Consider the following 18366-nt stretch of genomic DNA (forward strand, 5'->3'; position numbering starts at 1 on the left):
TGGACTATGAGAAAACAATTTGTAGAAGAAATATCAATGGCCAAAAAAACATGAAAACCACATTCACCCAAGAATGTTACTTAAAATACTGGGACACCTCCTTTTGTCTGGCAAATCAGCAAAGATCTTAAACTATGGTTCCCCAAGGCTGAGGACAGTTTGGGGCAATGAGAGACTCCATCCACCACAGTTGGGATGTGAATGGCAATGACCTTTCTGAAGACTTTGTAGCTTGAGTCCAAAGCCTGAAAATATGCCCATCTATTGATCCATCACTGACATTGCTAGGAATTTAGCCCCTGGAAATAATCAAGGAAGTGGGTAAATATTTTACTAAAAGGATTTTCAAGACACCATTTTTTTTATTATAAAAAAAAAGGAAGGAAGGAAGGAAAGGAGGGAGGGAGGGTAAGGAGGGATTGAGGAAGGAAGGACCAAATGTCCAAGCAGAATTTAACAACATTTCAGGAAGTGTTAAGAATACTCAAAGATTGGGATGCCTGGGTGGCTAAGTTGGTTAAGTATCTGCCTTCAGCTCAGGTCGGGCTTCCTGCTCGGCGGGGAGCCTGCTTCTCCCTCTCCCCACTGCTCATGCTCTCTCAAATAAATAAAATCTTAAAAAAAATTAAATAGGCTTTACGCCCCACGTGGGGCTCGAACTCCCACAACCCCGAGATCAAGAGTCACGTTCTCTACCAAGTGAGCCAGCCAGGCCCCCCACTGAGTTTAAATCTTGACTCTGGTACTTACCAGCTGTGTGATCTTGGACAAGTAATCCCATCTCTCTTCTCATTGGCTTGATAGTAATAACTTCTACCTGCATCAGTCAGAATACGCTAGGTTATGCTGTAGTAACAAATGAGCCCTAGACCTTAGTAGACTAACTCCTCAAATTTTATTTCTTGCTCATAGAAACAACCAGATGTCCTCCATGCCATGGCTCCAGCTAGCTTCCTTCATGTGGCACCTCTGTGCTTGTCCAGCTCCCAAAGTTGCCTAGGCAGGGGATGAAAGCATAGAGCATCCTGCACTGGCTTTTGAATGCTACATTTAAAAGTGACGCTCTGGGAGTGCCTGGTTGGCTAAGTCGGTTAAGTATCTGCTTTCAGCTCAGGTCATGATCTTTGGGTCCTGGGATCAAGCCCCACATCGGGCTCCCTGCTCAGCGGGGAGTCTGCTTCTCCCTCTTCCTGCTGCTTCCCATGCTTGTTCTCTCTCTCTCTTAAATAAATAAATAAAATCTTTTTTTTTTTTTTTTTAAAGTGACACTCCCACCAGCACCTGGCTGGCTTAGTCTGTAGAGCATACAACTCTTGATCTCTGGGTTGTAAGTATAAGCTCCACATTGGGCATAAAGATTACTTAAAAATAAAATAAGGGGCACCCAGCTGGCTCAGTTGGTGTAGCATGTAACTCTTGATCATCGGGTCGTAAGTTCAAGCCCCACGTTTAGTGCAGAGATTACTTAAAAATAAAATCTTTAAAAAACTAAATAAAATAAATTTTAAAATATTAAAAGTGACACTCCCAATATTTCTGTTCACATTTTATTGGCCAAAACAAGTCAGATAACCAAGCCTGAGTTCAAAGGAGTCTGGAAGTTGGTGGAGGGCTTTAGTAAGGCTTTTGCTGTACTATCTCATCGATGGTGCTGACATTCAATGAGAAACTTCACCCAAAACATTTTATTCATTCCACAAATATTTACTGAGTACCTAAGATGTGCCAGGCATGTTCTAGGAAGTAGGTACACAGCAGTGAACAAGACAGGGAGCAGCCCCTTGAGGAGCTAATATTCTAGTGGGGGAGAAAGACAAAGAACTGGATAAATAAACTATACATTATGTTAATAGGTGATAAATGATAAAGGCAGTGTAGGGGTGGGGTGGGGTGGGGAGTGTGGGCCTTAAATCAAAGATCTGAACGGACCTTCGTGAAGCGACTAATATGCAGATTTGAGACACTAAGAGGTGAGGCACTAGGTGTGGCTAGAGAGGGCCTTGGTAATGGGGTAGCAGCCCTCAAGGGCACCAGGAAATGGGCTGGTTGGGTATTGCTGCACTTGCAGAGCCTTCTTGTCAGTGTTCAGCTGGGAACATCCAGGTTAAGCTGCCAGTAGGGTGGGTTTCTTCTCACTTTCTTAAGAGGGAGGAGGTGAGGTCAAAGAGGTGACAGGACAGATCCCTAGCTTAGTGACCATGGTGAGGACTTTGACTTCTTAAGAGGAGAGAGGTGCAGTCAAGGGATGGCCCTGACCTGACTCAGGGTGTCACAGGCTCCCTCTGGCTGCAGATGGGGAGCAGAGCGTGAGGGCAGGCAGGGGAGCAGGGAGCCCAGGGAGGAGCTGCTGTGGTGTCCAGGACTGGGAGGATGGAGCCTGGGCCAGTGCTGGTGGAGGTAGTGGCTGGGCCAGTGCAGGTTTCCTGACAGGTTGGAGTAGGTGTGGAAGAGAGGTCAGGGATGATCCTGGACAGAGGTGCCATCAACCTAGATGGGGAAGTGGGGGAGGGAGCAGGTTTGGAAGTCAGAAGCTCAGTTTAGGATGTGTGAAGTTTGAGACACTTCTAAGATCCCCACGGAGAAGGTGAGGAGAATGCAGTTTGTAGGAGCCTGGAGATGTCTGGGTGGAAGACAGAAATCTGGTTATTAACAGCCTAGAGATGGAATTTAACCATGTATTTGGTGGAGATCCTCTATGGCATGAGTGGGGTACAGAGGATCCCACTGAGGCTTGGAACTGGCCAGGGCTAAGGGGTCAGGGAGACTGATCTAGGTGACAGTAAGTGGCATGAGATGGCAGCGTGTGTTACGAGAAAGTATAAGTTACAAGCAAGCAACTGCAAGCCTCACCCAGTCTCGGGTGGGGGAGGAGACAGGGAGTGCTTCCTAGAAGTGACTCCTGAGCTGACACCCAAGCCTGAGTACCTACATCACCAGGTAAAAAAGTCAGGAGTGTTCCAGGTCGAGGACACAGCCCAGGCAAAGGCCTGGCAGCAAGTGAGTCCTGGAGAGGGCAGACAGCGGAAGCTTTCCAGTGTGGCAGGGAAGGGTGTGGTGAGAAGGGAATTTGGATGAGTCATCACCAAAAGTTTTGGCATCAGCCATGCCCAGGTTTACACCTGGTTCTGCCATCCTGTGTGACCTCGGGCAAGTGACCCGGCCTCCAGGTTTCTCTCCTGTAAGATCCTGCTTCATAGGCAAGGCTTGTGTAGCAATTCCTTGGCCTGGCTCCTAATGCAGTTTTGTCTGTGGTGATCTTGTTAAATGGGCTATTATCATATTAATTAATTATTTTTTTTAAGTTCATTGTTTTTAGTAATCTCTACACCCAATGTGGGGCTCAAACTCATGACCCCGCGATCAAGAGTTTCATGCTCTTCCCACTCAGCTAGCCAGGTGCCCCAGTACTAATTATATTACTGAAAAGTCAATGCATTAGGGTAGTGGTTAAGGTTACAGGCTAGGGAGTTTACCCTGAGTCAGTTTATTTGTAAAATGGAAATGCTGCGTACATCCATTCCATAGGACTGTTATAAGGGCATATGAGGTTATATGTAAAGTGCTCAGGAGAGTGCTTGGCAGTTATTTTTATCAGTATTATCTAAGGGTGAGTCAGTCAACCACCTGAGGAATCCAGGTGGGCTGCAGGAGGAGGGAACATGGGTACAGGCACACAAAATGATTCCTCTCTACTAAGCGTTTACCACTTAATTCTGCAGGGGAATGGGAACCCCTGTTCTCATTTTACAGATTATTAAGTCCTTGCTTAAACAAACCAAAACAAAAAACAGCCTTGCTCGGAGCCCAAAGGATCCCACTTATTAAATAGCAGAGCCAGGATTCAGACTCAAGCTAAGCCAGCCTCCAGGGGAGATTCTAAGGGCCAGACATCCAGAATGCCTGGGAACCAGATTTAACTCCCTCTGAGGAGCCCTGAAGTTTGGAGGCTGGAGCCCGAGAGCGAACGATCTCCAAAGGAGGTTTCAGTCGCCATTTTCCCTGCCCGCTTCTGCATTCCCCAGCCCCTACTCCTCCACCAGATCTCGGGAACATCTAGCCTCAGAAACCAGGCCGTGGCCAGAGGGACTCTTCCTGTGCCCAGGCCCCTCTATAGAGATGGGAAGAAGGAGGCGACACTTGGCGACCCTGACTCGGGGTAAAAAGGTGCGGGTGGAGGAGGCACAGGCGACTTTTGTAGGCGGCAAAGTTTGACCGCCATGCGGGTTGCTGCAGGGTCCCGGGAAATCTAGTCTAGCCTTAGCCCCCGCCCCAAATGCGGGCGCTTGTCCCCGGGCTGTGGGCCAAACAAAATTCGGGTCTCCAGATGCTTTGTCGCGACAAGGCTAGGACAGGGGCCGCGTGCCAGGAGTCCCTTTTCCAGCGGACCGAAAACCGCACCCGTGGCCGCATGGAAGCGAATCCACACTGCAACAGTAGGGGGTGATCTGGGCCGTGGCGACTGAACTTCCCCCGTGGATTCATTCACCTGACCCGGAGAACAGGGGACGAACTCAGACCTCTGGAGTCTGGGCGGGGTCGGAAGCCACAGCTCAGGAAACGAGCGGGGCGGAGCCGCGGCGGCCGCATCCCGTTACGTGAGGCGGGCCCGGCGCACGCAGGCGCAGCTTCAGTGCAGGCTTTAGGACCGCGCGGATGCTTGGTGGGCCGCCCCGCAGAGCCTAACCCGGTCCAGGCAGCCTGAGTCACCGGCCCCGCCCTACGGAGCCGGACGCGGCCAGAGGCCCGGGAGCAGCTCGGACGAACGGACCGGAGGACGTGTGAGCGAGGCGGTGAGCGCCCGATCTGGTTACCCCTGTACTCCGTAATCCCGGTCCTTGCGGCCCCCATATCCCACGAAACCCTTAAGTCCTGATCTCAGGGGTCGCCCAGACTCATGATCTCAGATTTGAAGCCCCAGTCTGTCCGGCACCGAGTTATCCCGCCGCGGGGACTCTTCTACCCTCTGCCTCAGGATCTAAAATTCGAGCCCATGGATTTGAGAGATCCCACACATTTCTGCCCAGGGTGGGGTACCCAGAACCACGATCCTTAGATCCGTTTTCTAAATTATAATGGGAACCCCGTTATCCCGGGCCCCGGAATTCATACCAACAGTCTTAGACCCGAGCGCACAGAACCAGCGGTGACATTGTAATCCCGCTGCTGGGAGTACTCGAAACCCTCAGGCTCACATTCTGGGATTTCCTAAACCCTGCCCCAGAGGCCTCCAGGTGGAGAATCTCTGATCGGCGCCCCTGACCCGCCCAAGACCCCAAAGTCCAGTTCTGGGGCTCGATCTCAGATTCGTGTGCCCAGACACGTCAAAGATGCCTCACACCAACTTGGGCCCCCATCTTGAGAACCCCACCAGACCGGGACCCTTACCCTTAATGATGCCTATGCATAGACTGAGTCCAGGGTCCCTCTAGCTAGACGGAGATCCTTTGGACCCAGAGGGGATTTCAAACCCGATCTTCCGTCCCTATCCCACCCATCCGAGAACTACACTACTCCAGAAGCCCCGACCCCATCCCAAACGGACCCTCAAGCTCCAGCCGGAGGATAAGTTCCCGCCCGGAGGCCACATATTACTCCCCCGAAGTCCAGCTGCCAGAAAGGCGTATTTTTGTGTGGAGGGAGCGGGCTCAATGGCGATGCGGCCTTTTGACCCCTTTTTCCCCCCCTCAGGAATCTTAATTTGCAGCCATGTTCCTGGTTAACTCGTTCTTGAAGGGAGGCGGCGGCGGGGGAGGCGGGGGCCTGGGCGGGGGCCTGGGGAATGTGATCGGAGGCCTGATCAGCGGAGCGGGAGGAGGCGGCGGAGGCGGCGGCGGCGGCGGCGGCGGAGGCGGCGGCGGTGGCGGAACTGCCATGCGCATCCTGGGCGGGGTCATTAGTGCCATCAGGTAAGGCGGGGCCCGAAGAGGGGAGGGGCCTGGCGGAGGAGCATGTCCCGCCTGCATAGATTGAGGTAACCTGGCGGCTGACCTGCAGTCTTAATTAGGCTGGGCTGGGCCTGGGCTGCGGGATCCGCCTGGAGGGGGCTGACCGTCAGGAGGCTGATGGCAGTTCAGGAGGCGGGGCTTGACATGGGCGGAGTCTGACTGTTGAGGGGACGATCTGATGGGGCGCGGCTGGGGTTTCGGGAGGTGGGGCTTAATGCCTGCTTCCAGCTACCCGGGCGACGAACGTTAGGGGGCGGAGCCGATGAGGCTTGGGGTCTCTTCAGGCCGGCATGACTTGCCTTATGGGGGCACCCGCATGGCCGTCGTAGTGGGTCGGTGAGGGGGTGGACCCAGAAGAGGCCGAGGCCTAATGGGATAGGGGAAATGATCTTGAAGGGGCTGGGTCTGTCTGGGAACTGTCTGGATTAAAATAGAAATATGACCTGGTGGAGGTGGAGCAGGTTGTCGTTAGGGGCCTAATTAACCATGGCCACCCCTCGAAGGGGTGGGAACTCATGGAGCTGGGGTGGGGTGTTGGGAAGACACAGGCGTTTAGGAAGCCATAGGATGGAGTCGGTTCCTAGACAGAAGGGACCTGAGGAGGGTGAAGCCCCAGGAAGCTGGGTCAGAGCTTCTATGAAGCTGAGCTGTCGAAGGGGCTGGATCTGTTGAGGAATCTGCCGTTGGGCAGGTGTGCCCTGGCAGGAGTGGCGCCTACTGTGGGGTCGGGGCTCTGAGTTTCCTGCCAGGTGCAGCCAGAGCAGCAAAGATAGGAACGGGTGAGGACAAGGACAGATAAGTCAAGCAGAGGGAGAGGTAGGGAGGGTGGTGGGCTGGGGTTTGGGGGGTTGGGGCGCGGGGGCTGCGGTGGTCTTTGGAGGCCCCGCCCACTGGCGCTAACTCCCTTATTTGTCTCCCCTCAGTGAGGCAGCTGCACAGTACAACCCAGAGCCTCCGGTAAGCACCCCCCTCCATAATCAGAGACCCTGCTTCTCACTCCGAGGCCTTTTTCAGCATCCATCATTGTCCCTTTGTCCCTCTTATGAAATTCCTCTCATTAAGTCTCTCCCTTGCCATGTCCCCAAACATAGTCATGGATCTTAGCTATAGCCACTGTCCACTGACCATCTCTCATTCCTTTGATCACCCAGCCACCAAGCCCACTCTGACTTTCCCACCTAGGGCTGTCCTGGCCAGGGCACCCCTACCCCACTCGCTCTGAGATCCTCTCCCTCTGTAGCCTCCACGCACCCATTACTCCAACATTGAGGCCAATGAGAGCGAGGAGGTCCGGCAGTTCCGGAGGCTGTTTGCCCAGCTGGCTGGAGATGTAAGTAACCCTGGGCCCCCATCCTTGTCCTAACTTCTCCATGCCTTCCTTTGGGCTGCCCTTGCACACACACTCAACAATGGCAATCCCCAAAGAATCCCCATTCTCCCTCATGACACTCTTCCCTTTTAACCATCCCTGACTTTTCCCCACAGGACATGGAGGTCAGTGCCACAGAACTCATGAACATTCTCAACAAGGTCGTAACCCGACGTGAGTTATTGTGCTCAACATATAGGGCAGGTTTAGAGTCATGGGCGCTGGGGTAGCTGTGACCTCTGGCCTCTGACTTTCAACCTGTCCCCCACAGACCCTGATCTGAAAACTGATGGCTTTGGCATTGACACATGTCGCAGCATGGTGGCCGTGATGGATGTATCCTTGGGGGCAATCTGACTGGAGCCCTGGGTGAAGGAGTTTTGTGAGAGCACGGTTGGGACAGCCAGGGTGTAGCTTGCACACCCACAAACGTGGACATGCGTATATCAGAAGACACACCCACTACCACACACCAGGCCTTGTGGCAATAAATAGTAACATCAGCTGGCGCGTCACAGCCATGATGTTAAACAGGCAGATTTTTTTTTTTTTTTTTAAGATTTTGTCTATTTGTCAGAGAGAGAGCACAAGCAGGGGGAGAGCCAGGCAGAGGGAGAAGCAGGCTCCTTGCTCGGCAACTCGATCCCAGGACCCTAGGATCATGACCTGAGCTGAAGGCAGACACTTAACCTCCCGAGCCACCCAGGCATCCCAAAAAGGCAGAATTCTTAGAGTTCATTTTGTAGGCAAAGAAATTGAGACTCAGAGAGAGGCAATCATTTGTCTGAAGGTATATGAAAAGAGTAAGTGCCAGGATAGGAATTTGGACTCAGGTTTTTAGGCTTGAGAGCCCAAGCTTATTTTCTTTCTTTCTCTCTCTTTTTTTTTTTAAGTAAGTACTACACCCAACGTGGGGCTTGAACTCAGGACGGGGAGATCAAGAGTCGCATGCTCTACCGACTGAGCCAGCCAGGTGCCCCAAGAACCCAAGCTTATAACTGCTGTAGGTGTGGCCGTATACGTGCACATGTATACAAGGGCACACCGTATAAGTGAAGATACGTGAAGGCATGTTCACAGGAACACACATGCATGTTTGCACATGGGCCAGTCATTAGCTGATCTTGGATATGTGCACGCTCAGCACATAGAGAAAATGTAGACACGTGTGTTGTCATGTGATCACATACATATGTTGCACAGAGTTCTACAAGCTTGGCTGTGCCGCTTAGCAAGGTTATTGAGCCTCTTTGTGCCTCATTTTGCCTGTCTGTAAAATGAAGTGAATGATAATGGTGAAACTGAATTGGAGCTACATGCAAAAGGTTTAGCACAGCATGTAGCACATGGTAAGAGGTCTGTACGCATTAGCTGCTACTATGATCTTAGGTAGATGTTCATCTCTGAATCGGTTTCTTTTGCTGTGACTGGGGAATAATACTGGTGAGGCTGGTGTCTTAAGGATTTAGTGAGAAAAGTGATGTTCCTGAGAAGCTTAGCACTGCCTGGCATGTACTAGGTAACTTGATAAATCTTGGCCATCATTATTATTGAGAGTTTATCAAACATTAGCCCCTGAGCTAAGGGCTTTATCTCATTCTGCTTATATCACAAACCCAGCAGGTATGTACTGTCATCACCTGATTTCCTTAGAGTTCTAAGATACCCTTGTTTTTCACATGTCCTGACATTCATGAAATTGAATTGCTATTAAGAATTTTAGGGGTGCCTGGGTAGCTCAGTAGTTAAGCGTCTGCCTTCTGCTCAGGTCAGGATCCCAGGGTTCTGGGATAGAGCCTCATATCGGGGTCCCTGCTCCACCTGGAGGCCTGCTTGTCCCTCTCCCCCTCCCCCTGCTTGTGTTCCCTCTCTCTCTGTGTCTCTCTCTGTCAAATAAATAAATAAAATCTTAAAAAAAAAAAGAATTTTATACATGAGGGCACCTAGGTGGCTCAGTCAGTTAAGCATCTGACTTTGGCTCAGGTCATGATCCTGGAGTCCTGGGATCAAGCCCCACGGTGGGCTCCCTGCTCAGCGGGCAGTCTGCTTCTCCCTTTTCCTCTGCCTCTCCCCCTGCTTCTTCTCTCTCTCGATCCCTCTCTCTCTCTCTCAGATAAATAAAATCTTTTAAAAAAATTTAAAAAAATGCTGGAACTTAAAAAAAATGTTTATAAATGAGAAGTTAGTTACTATTTTTAGGTGAGGAATTTATAGTTTAGAGAAGTTATGGTTATGGCTTATTTTTAATTTATTTTACTTAAAAATAAAATATATATTTATTTAGTAATCTCTACACCCAATGTGGGTCTCCAACTCACGACCCTGAGATCAAGAGTTGCAGGTTCTTCCAACTGAGCCAGCCAGGAGCCCCCAAAATCCTAAAAAAAAAAGAAACATGAACTAAACTACGTATGGATAAAAAGAAAAGTCAAACCATATCCAAGGTTTTAGCCTAGACTCCCCTGCTTGGTCATGATCACAGTGCATACAGCGCATGCATCTGGGTATAGTCATTACACTATTCTTAACACCCCTCCACCAGAGTGACACCACTGGCAAGCTGGGCTTCCAAGAATTCAAGTACTTGTGGAACAACATCAAAAAGTGGCAGGTGCGTGGTGACCTCAAACTCAAAAGACCTCAAGCCATGAAGATGCCACGCCCTACGATGTTCAATTGAATCCTTACCTCCCTGTCCCCACAGGCCATATACAAACAGTTTGACCTTGACCGTTCAGGTACCATCTGCAGCAGTGAACTCCCAGGGGCCTTTGAGGCAGCAGGTATGGCTGACAGGGATATGGTATGACTGGGGGTGGCATTGGTAAGGCAGCCCCCCATGAGCTGGTCTGAGCCTGAATCCTAGGGGTGGGAGTGGGTCGGGCCTTTTGGCCCCCACACCTGAGAAAGGAAACCATTCTCAGGGTTCCACCTGAATGAACATCTCTACAACATGATCATCCGACGCTACTCGGATGAAGGAGGGAACATGGATTTTGACAACTTCATCAGCTGCCTGGTCAGGCTGGACGCCATGTTCCGTGAGTGACACCCTAGCTCTCTTCCTCGGGGGGAATTTGTCCCACCTCCTTTGGCCAGGGTCTTCTCTGAGCCTGACCCCGAGGTGAGCAATTCCAGGGACAGCAACAGCCCAGTTCCCGCCTTCACGTCACTCACAGTCCACTGGAGGAGAGGCAAATCACCAGACGGTGACTGCTCAGAATGGTTACAGTTGGGATAGGGGAAGCTCAGGGCAGTGATCAGGCCTGGGAGGAGAAGCTCAGGGCCGAGTGGCTTTAGATTTGTTAATGGGAAAGCCCAGTGAGCTATCTGAACCTAGGAGGCACTCGATGCAGACTCTGAGGTCAAGAAGGGCTTCCTGGAGGACGACAGGTGTGAATTGAGGGATGAAGAGGAGTGACCCCAGGGAGAGAGTGGAGACAAGTGTTGCTGTGGGAACAGCCTGTGCAAAGGGAAAGAGAAGGCAGTGCTTTTGGTGTTTTTTGTTGAACTCAATTCTGAATGCTGGAGAGGGGTTGGGATGCAGAGACATAAGGCTGGGAGGGGTTAGTAGGGGCTGGATTGTGAGGGCTCTCATGAACATGAATGCACTGAATCTTTAAGACCACGGTCAAGTGGGAATTATTGTCCCCATTTTCTGGAGGAGGAACCTAGGGTTCAAGGAGGCAAAACTGCTTGCTCCCAGCCACTCAGCTAGGAAGTTGCAAAGCCAGAATTTGAACTTGGATCTGAGAGAACTGAGTAAAAGGAAGCAGGAGCAATCGGCACGGTCAGGCCATGCAGGGCTGTGAGTGCCATGTTCAGGGGTGCTCCGACATTACTGGGGGCAATGGAGAGCCATAGCAGGTTCTAGGCAGAGGAAGGATGGGGTCAGGTTTGGCTTTAGGAAGATCTCAGCCTCTGGAAGAGCCCAGGGAGGGCAAAGCATTTAAACCGTGGGTAGAGGGGCGCCTGGGTGGCTCAGTCGTTAAGCGCCTGCCTTCGGCTTAGGTCATGATCCCAGCGTCCTGGGATCGAGCCCCACATCGGGCTCTCTGCTCTGCGGGAAACCTGCTTCTCCCTCTCCCACTCCCCCTGCTTGTGTTCCTGCTCTCTCTCTCTCTGTGTCAAATAAATAAAATCTTTAAAAAATAAACAAACCAACCAACCATGGGTAGAGAAAAAGGGGCAGGTATGTCAGGGACATGAAGGGAAGGGGGAATGGACAATAAGGGCAGATGATTCCAAAAGTCACTTATGAGAAGGCCTAAGAAATGGCCATTAGATTTACCAGCAAGAGGGCCAGGAGGAACTGCAGTGAGTGCAGTGTCCAGGACACCACATGTGTGGATACTTGAGGGCGGTAACTGAGTTGTTAGAGAGGGAGCAAAGACAGTGTAGACCCTGGTTTGCCTAGGTTTCGCTTTGGGTGGGGAACATGGAGTCAGGTTTCAGGACATGAGTGGGGACTACACCAGACAGTAGGAGCAGGAAGTGGGTGCCCCTATTTTATTATTTTTTTCATATAGATACATAGATAGATAGATTTTTTTTTTTTTTTAATTAAGTAAACTCTACATGCAATGTGGGGCTTTAACTCATGACCCGGAGATCAAGGGTTGCATGCTCCACCAACTGAACGAGACAGGTGCTCCAAGTGCTAGCCACTATTACCATCATCCCATATGTTAGTATATTTTTATCTTTTTTCTTTTTAAGATTTTATTTTTAAGTTATCTCCACACCCGATTTGGGGCTCAAACTCACGACCCTGAGATCAGGAGTCGCATGCTCTACCGACTGCGCCAGCCAGGTGCCCCTGTATATTTTTATCCTAAAAGCCAAATCCCCCAACCCTTTCCCTCTCTAGGTGCCTTCAAATCTCTTGACAAGGATGGCACTGGACAAATTCAGGTGAACATCCAGGAGGTAAGAACTCCCGTTCTGGGATGTGGGTGCCCAGGAGGGAAGCCCTTCCCCTCAGCTCCTTGTACCAACTCAGAGCTTGGGCTCCCTCCCTCCTGTTTTCCCAACAACCCCTGGGGGGAGAGCAGAGAAAGGTGTCTGCTATTCTTTGGTTCCCTGCTCCTCACCCTGTGCCCTTCCTCTCCCCAGTGGCTGCAGCTGACCATGTATTCCTGAATGGGAACCCCAGACCTGCCCCCTCATCACCTCACTATAGGAGTCACCTTGGATTCTTCCGTCTCTCCCAGGGTTGAGCCAGGCTGCAGTCTCGTCTTCATGGGCCCTACTGACCTTGGTTCCCCCAACCCTTGGCACTCAGCTTCTTAGTCAACAGCCGGGGCCCAACATGCCCCGACATGCCATGCCCTGAGTTACCTGTGGCTCTGAGAAACTCCAACACACCCTGTCCCGAGGGTCACCCCGCCCCCGGTACACCCATCCCACACCCACTCCACAACCTGCCTCATGCACCTGTGCCAAACCCAACAGTTACGTGGTTTCCACACCCCAAGGGCCCTTCTCTTGGTTCCCGGAGGGTCACTCCAGTCCCTGCACACTCTGGCACACCTGTTCACACTTAACCACCCTGGCAGCCAAACTCTAGGCCCTAACAGGCCCAGGTGCCCCTGTGCCTTTGTCTGCCTCTGCTCTCAGCCTGCCAGGCCCAGGAGGAAATAAAAGCACCCCGGTTGCTGCTCGGAGATCTGCTTCCTGTTCTGAGCGTCGAGGGGTGGCTCTGTCTCTGTCGGGGGCAGAGGGAAGTCTAGGTCCTGGAGTACAGGGGTGGTTCGGTCTGTCTCATGTCTATCCCTCTTCTTGTCTTTGTCCTTTTTCTCATACTGGATTCTGGTTGAGCTGCAGTCTCATTCTTGCTGAGATCCCTTACAGATCCTGTGGAGGCTGAGACTGGGACCCAGAAGCCTGGGCAATCTGTGCTTCTGCTGTAAGAGCCAGGCCCTTGGGAGGTCTCAGTATTGCACCCCCTCTCCCCGCTCTGTTCCCCAAGGCCATGCTTGCTCCCTCTTGGCTCTGTCCTGAGTGAGTCTGTCCTCACTTACCTCTGCCTCTGTTGTGTCATGGACCATGCTCAGTATCTTCCTTCCCGCCCTTGAGCCTCTGCAGGGAGAAGGGCTGCCTGATACCAGAATAGAGCCCCTCTCGAGTTCCAGGACATGATCCCAGATCCCCAAGCCCTGCAAGGCAGCCCAGGGGTACTGTTTGGGCTCCCCAGCCCCTCAGGAGGGCTGAGAGGCAGCAATATCCTATGAGTAGCCTTGTAGTCATTCTCCAGCATGAGGGACTCAGGGCTGGGGCAATGGGCTGTCCTAGTGTGGCGATTCCTTGGTGGTGGGAAGATGGGCGGAGTACAAACAAATGGAGGCCACAGCTGGACTGGGTTCCCCAAAGAGCCAGCATATTTATTAATGCTTGTGCAGGTTCTGCAAGTTTCTTGGTCTCACTTCTTGTGAGGGAAGGAGGCCCAGCCAAGGCAGTACAGGCTATAGGCGGTACCTAGGGAGGGAGGAGGGTGACAGCGTGAGATCCTAATTGCCTCCCTGGACCCCATCTCAGCTTTTAAAGCCCCTCTGCAGGCTCCTCAATCATCAGTCTGGATCCCAGCTCCAGTTCAGACCCCAGCTCCCTTCCCAAACTGCACTTCAGGTGGAGAATCCCCTAGCCTTGATCCAAACCAGGCTGCCAACTTTCCTCACGGTTCCTGCCTGGGCCCCACACCCCCTCCTGGGACAGAAGCCCAAGCCCTAGGTGCTCCCTCCCTATCTGCTAGCCTGGGCTCCTGGACCATCCCCAAACCTGGCCAGCTCAGAATTCAGTCCCCTCCCTAAGCCCCTGCCCAGCCCCTAGCCCTCTCCCCAAACCTCAGCCTGGGAACCAGACCCTTCCTCACTCCAGCTCGAGCCCGCCACCTCCCCCAACAGCTCAGACGGTGGCTGTCCGGCACTCACCCCCTAGACAGAGCCCCATGGTCACTCGGTACAGGATGTTGTCGGTTCCCCCGCCCTTCAAGTGCACCGGAAGGTCATTGTCCGCCTGGGTGGTGGAGGCATCGGATGAGAAACGGGTACAGGTTGCTCTGTGGACTATATCCCTATATCCCGTCTCCCCCTACTCTGCTCCAGGACGGAGCCTGGGGTCTGGGTTCTTCCCCCTCTCCCCACCCCTGCTCCGCCTACCTGGAAGAGTTTCTGTTTCTCAGCCACTCGGTTCTGGAAGCGGTTCCGGGCGGTTGAGCTGAAAGAGCGAACCAGCGCCTGGGAGACCTGGCGGGGAGGAAGTGGATGGGTATCGGAGACACCTGAAAGGGTGTCCCCAGAGGGCCTGGCTGTGCGGGGTGGGAAGAGGATACGGGCTCTCTGAGGCCCGGACACCGGGACTGCCCTATTCCTTGCGTATGTCTCAAAGGCAAGATCCGAACTGCCAGTGCGAGGAGGGAAGGGCTTCTGCCGAGAAAGGCCCAGAAAAAGGGGACTCGCGCCTAGAGAGGCTGGCTTAGAGGTTTCCCGGTTGTCTAGAGGGTCCTGGAAGAGGAGCCGACCCAGAAAGGGCACTTGTTCTGCGGGTCCAAGTCCCGAGATGGTGGGGTTTTTTTGTTTGTTTGTTTTTTGGTGGGGAGGGTTTCCTAGATTAACGGGGGGAGCCCAAGTCCCGGGAATGATCTACTCCTGGATCCGGGTGCCTAGTGGGCTTTCCATACTGCCTAAGAAGTCCGGGGGACGGGAAGCGGTGTTAAGTTCCCAGGGCCTACGTCGCGAGATGTTAAAGGGGCCCTGGATGAAGGGAAGAAGCTCAAACCGGGCCGCTGGGCCATGTTAGGGGTCCCCGGCTGTCTCAGAAGCCCTTGGGTTAGGAGGCGGGCGTTGAGGGTCCCAGGCTGTTTAGGAGGGAGTCCCGAACCCTGAGGGGGCTCACGTTCCAAGGCCCCAGATCTCGGGATGTTTAGTGAGTCTCGTATTGGGGCGAGGGCTTCCGGGTTAGGTTCCCCGGCCCGGCCCTTGGGGGCCCTCACCCGCAGGGCCCTCATTCTGCGTCCTCCTCCTCGGCCGGAGTCACCTCCCCTCTCGGCCCAAGGACACACAGCGCCCTCCCCTCCCCGGGAATCCCAGGCCACGCCTTCGGCGCGCCGCGTGACCGCCCTGGCCGGGGGTCTGTGGCGGCGGGCGGGGTGTGGGGGAAGCCGGGCAAATCCGGCTGCCGGATTCGGATTCGTGCAATAGGCGTGCCGAGGGGACGCTCCAGTCCCGCCCCCCGCGCCAAGAGGTCCGAAGCATCCATCTGTTACTCGGAATTTCTGCTGGTGCAAGTGGAGAGAGGTAAATGGAGCCTGGGAATACATTTTTTGGTTTGTTTCTGCGGAGATACTCGTCTGGGGCAAGTGCAGTTCCTCTCCCGGGGTCTCTCAGATCTATCCTTACCGGAGTTCGTATTGGAGAGCGAGTGAGGGAGCAGATAAAAGGATTCCAGCTTCCTGTTCTATGTACATAGACTGGGTGATTGCACCTCCGAGCCTTAGTTACCGTATCTGTAACGTGGAGGCTAAGTCAGGATCTTCTTCAGAGGTGTGTTGAGAGCATTAAATGAGCTCATAGAACGGCATAACTGAGTTAACAGTTATAATCATGGTAATAACCTGCAAAATTATTGCATAACTGAGCTAATCACAACTGCACAGAAACAAATAAGAGCCCTTATTTTTACTGCTTTCTAGCGGTAGGCTTGTTAAAAAACAAATTTAATTGAGTAAATGTGAAGATCTGAAAGATTTTATTAAATGATTCATGAATTGGGCAGCATTTCATCTAGCGAATGTTAGGGAGCACCCTGCAGCTACAGAAAGGGAAAGGTTTTGAAAGGCCTGGGGGTGGGGGCAGGAATTAGCAAAGAATGCATTGTTTTAGGCTAGGTCTCCCTTCTAAGGGGAATGGTTGGGGTTTATGGGATTGCCTCCTAGTGTTGACCAGTAAATTCCCCTTACATTCCTGGGGGTATGGAAACTACAATTAGGTTAGGTATTAAGTCTCGGTTTACTGAAGTGGGGCCTTAGCATAAGTGACTCTATCTTGGGCCTGTGATTTTTCTTTTTAACAGAGTTATATATCAAGTATTTTTATACTTAATTTTCCTTTTACTGTGGAAGATTTCAAAACAGAAAAGCAGGGAGAAAGGACCCATCACCTGCTTCAACAATGACCACGATTACAGTGTTTTTCATGTATTTGCCCCATTCAACTCCTTTTTCCCCTTTATTGAAGTATTTTAAAGCAAATGCCAACATCATATTTCATATTTACATATGTATCTCTAACAGATAAGGGCTTAAACAAAGGAAAACCCTGATGATCCACAATTTATAGATTGAATCTTGGATTAGGAAAAATCACTTAAAACTTTTTATTTGTGGGACAGTGGGTGAATTTTAAAAAAAGGTCTGTGGATTAGACAATAAAATCGTGTCAGTGTTAATTTCCTGATTTTGATGATTGTGCAGTGGTTATGTAACAGGATGTCCTTGTTTTGGGGAAATACAGGCTGAAGTATTTGGGAGTAAAAGGTATCGTATCTGTAACTTATTACCTTAAGATGGTTAAGAAACAAATTATATATCTATATTCATATCTATTTTTTTAAGATTTTATTTATTTGACAGGCAGCGAGGAAGGGAATGCAAAATCAGGAGAAATTAATAGATGCTTATTATTTGAAGTCACTAAATTTGGGGTAGTTTGCTACTGACATAGGGACATGCATTTCCACTTCACCCAAGTCCCCACCAACCCCTAATATCTTATACCTATTTCACTTAATTCATATTCCTTGCCCTGTCCTGGTAGGCATTTGAGTTGGCCTCTCATGGGACAGGGCTTGGTGTGGCCAACTGCTTCCAATTTTCAGCATTGTTCCCTACTTCCCCATTCCTAATTCCTGAGGAGGGATCCTGGGTCTCTCACTTCCGTTCACCTCTTTTCCCCAGCTCCTTCACCCTGGTCCAGGCCACCCTGTCTTCTCCGTCCTGGTTCACTGCACCAGTGTCTCTTCTGGTCTCCCCTCATAGATCTGTAGGCACAGAGCTGCCTCATTGTTAAGCAGAGAAAAATAATTTTTCATTGTCTCTTGCCCATGGGCCACCCAGCTACTCACATAGGACAATTGACCTGGCTTTCATCACATTGCCCTAAGAGTAAGGACTAGGGCAGAGAGAGCTGATGCACTTACTTACTTTGAGTTGTTTTTTTTTTAAAGATTTTATTTATTTATTTGAGAGAGAGAGAGAGAGCACACATTTATCCATGTGAGACATGGGAACCAAGGAAGTAGTAGATTATGCCCATATCTCATACTCACTCGGGAGCATATGCTGTTCACTCCTTGAGTGGAATGGAGGGCAGCATAATTTTCCTTGTTTGAATGGGTATTTTTGTGTGTGTGTGTGATGTCTTGGCTTCTTGTGAATCCATATTTGACTCTGCATTTGTTAAACATGCATACAAAATGACTTGGCTGCATAGCAACTGTCTTGGCTGCTTCCTGTCTTACCCCACCTCTGTGCTCAGTTTGTCACCCTGGAGAACTGTAGCTTTTCTATTTATCCATCTGTTGACTTAGACTCCATTGCATCCCCAGCATCTGGCACATGGGTGGATTTGATAAATATTTGTTGAAGGAAATGTAATCCAAATGTTCTCTCATTTGCTCACTCCCACACATTTTCTTTTAAAGATTTTGTTTATTTGAGAGAGAGAGAATGAGAGATAGAGAGCACGAGAGGGGGGAGGGTCAGAGGGAGAAGCAGACTCCCTGCCGAGCAGGGAGCCCGATGCGGGACTCGATCCCGGGACTCCAGGATCATGACCTGAGCCGAAGGCAGTTGCTTAACCAACTGAGCCACCCAGGCGCCCTCCCACACATTTAATAAAGGAGGACCTCCGTGCTTGTCTTACTTCTATGTTCTAGATATTTCTGAGCGTCCTCAGGGAATGGCCGCCCTTGTGACACTCATCCACTTGTACCCTGTTATCTGCAGCCGTAGCATCAGTGTTCAGGGAAGAAAATAGAAATCCATCTAGGGATTGA

At 51.3% G+C, this 18366-nt stretch overlaps 2 protein-coding genes across 2 annotated transcripts; one reads left to right on the forward strand and one right to left on the reverse strand.

The window, feature by feature from the left end:
* The first annotated feature begins 4632 nt into the window (after positions 1–4632).
* On the forward strand, positions 4633–12980 carry CAPNS1 (calpain small subunit 1). Its single transcript, XM_028123626.2, has 11 exons — positions 4633–4790; positions 5689–5906; positions 6869–6902; positions 7186–7275; positions 7431–7488; positions 7586–7650; positions 9857–9925; positions 10019–10097; positions 10239–10355; positions 12185–12243; positions 12430–12980. Exons 2-11 carry the CDS (start codon positions 5707–5709, stop codon positions 12454–12456), a joined length of 798 nt encoding a protein of 265 aa, XP_027979427.1. The 5' UTR covers positions 4633–4790; positions 5689–5706; the 3' UTR covers positions 12457–12980.
* Positions 12981–13672: 692 nt separating this feature from the next.
* Positions 13673–15419, reverse strand: COX7A1 (cytochrome c oxidase subunit 7A1). The gene is made up of 4 exons (XM_028123635.2): positions 15305–15419; positions 14472–14558; positions 14244–14328; positions 13673–13791 (listed from the first exon to the last, which is right to left on the reverse strand). The coding sequence occupies exons 1-4, from the start codon at positions 15317–15319 to the stop codon at positions 13736–13738; spliced, it is 243 nt and encodes an 80-aa protein (XP_027979436.2). The 5' UTR covers positions 15320–15419; the 3' UTR covers positions 13673–13735.
* Positions 15420–18366: the final 2947 nt, after the last annotated feature.

The sequence above is a fragment of the Eumetopias jubatus genome, unplaced genomic scaffold, assembly GCF_037043125.1.
Source record: "Eumetopias jubatus isolate StellerSeaLion01/CBP00866 unplaced genomic scaffold, mEumJub1_p1.0 scaffold_10, whole genome shotgun sequence".
In the NCBI taxonomy this organism is placed as follows: Eukaryota; Metazoa; Chordata; class Mammalia; order Carnivora; family Otariidae; genus Eumetopias; species Eumetopias jubatus.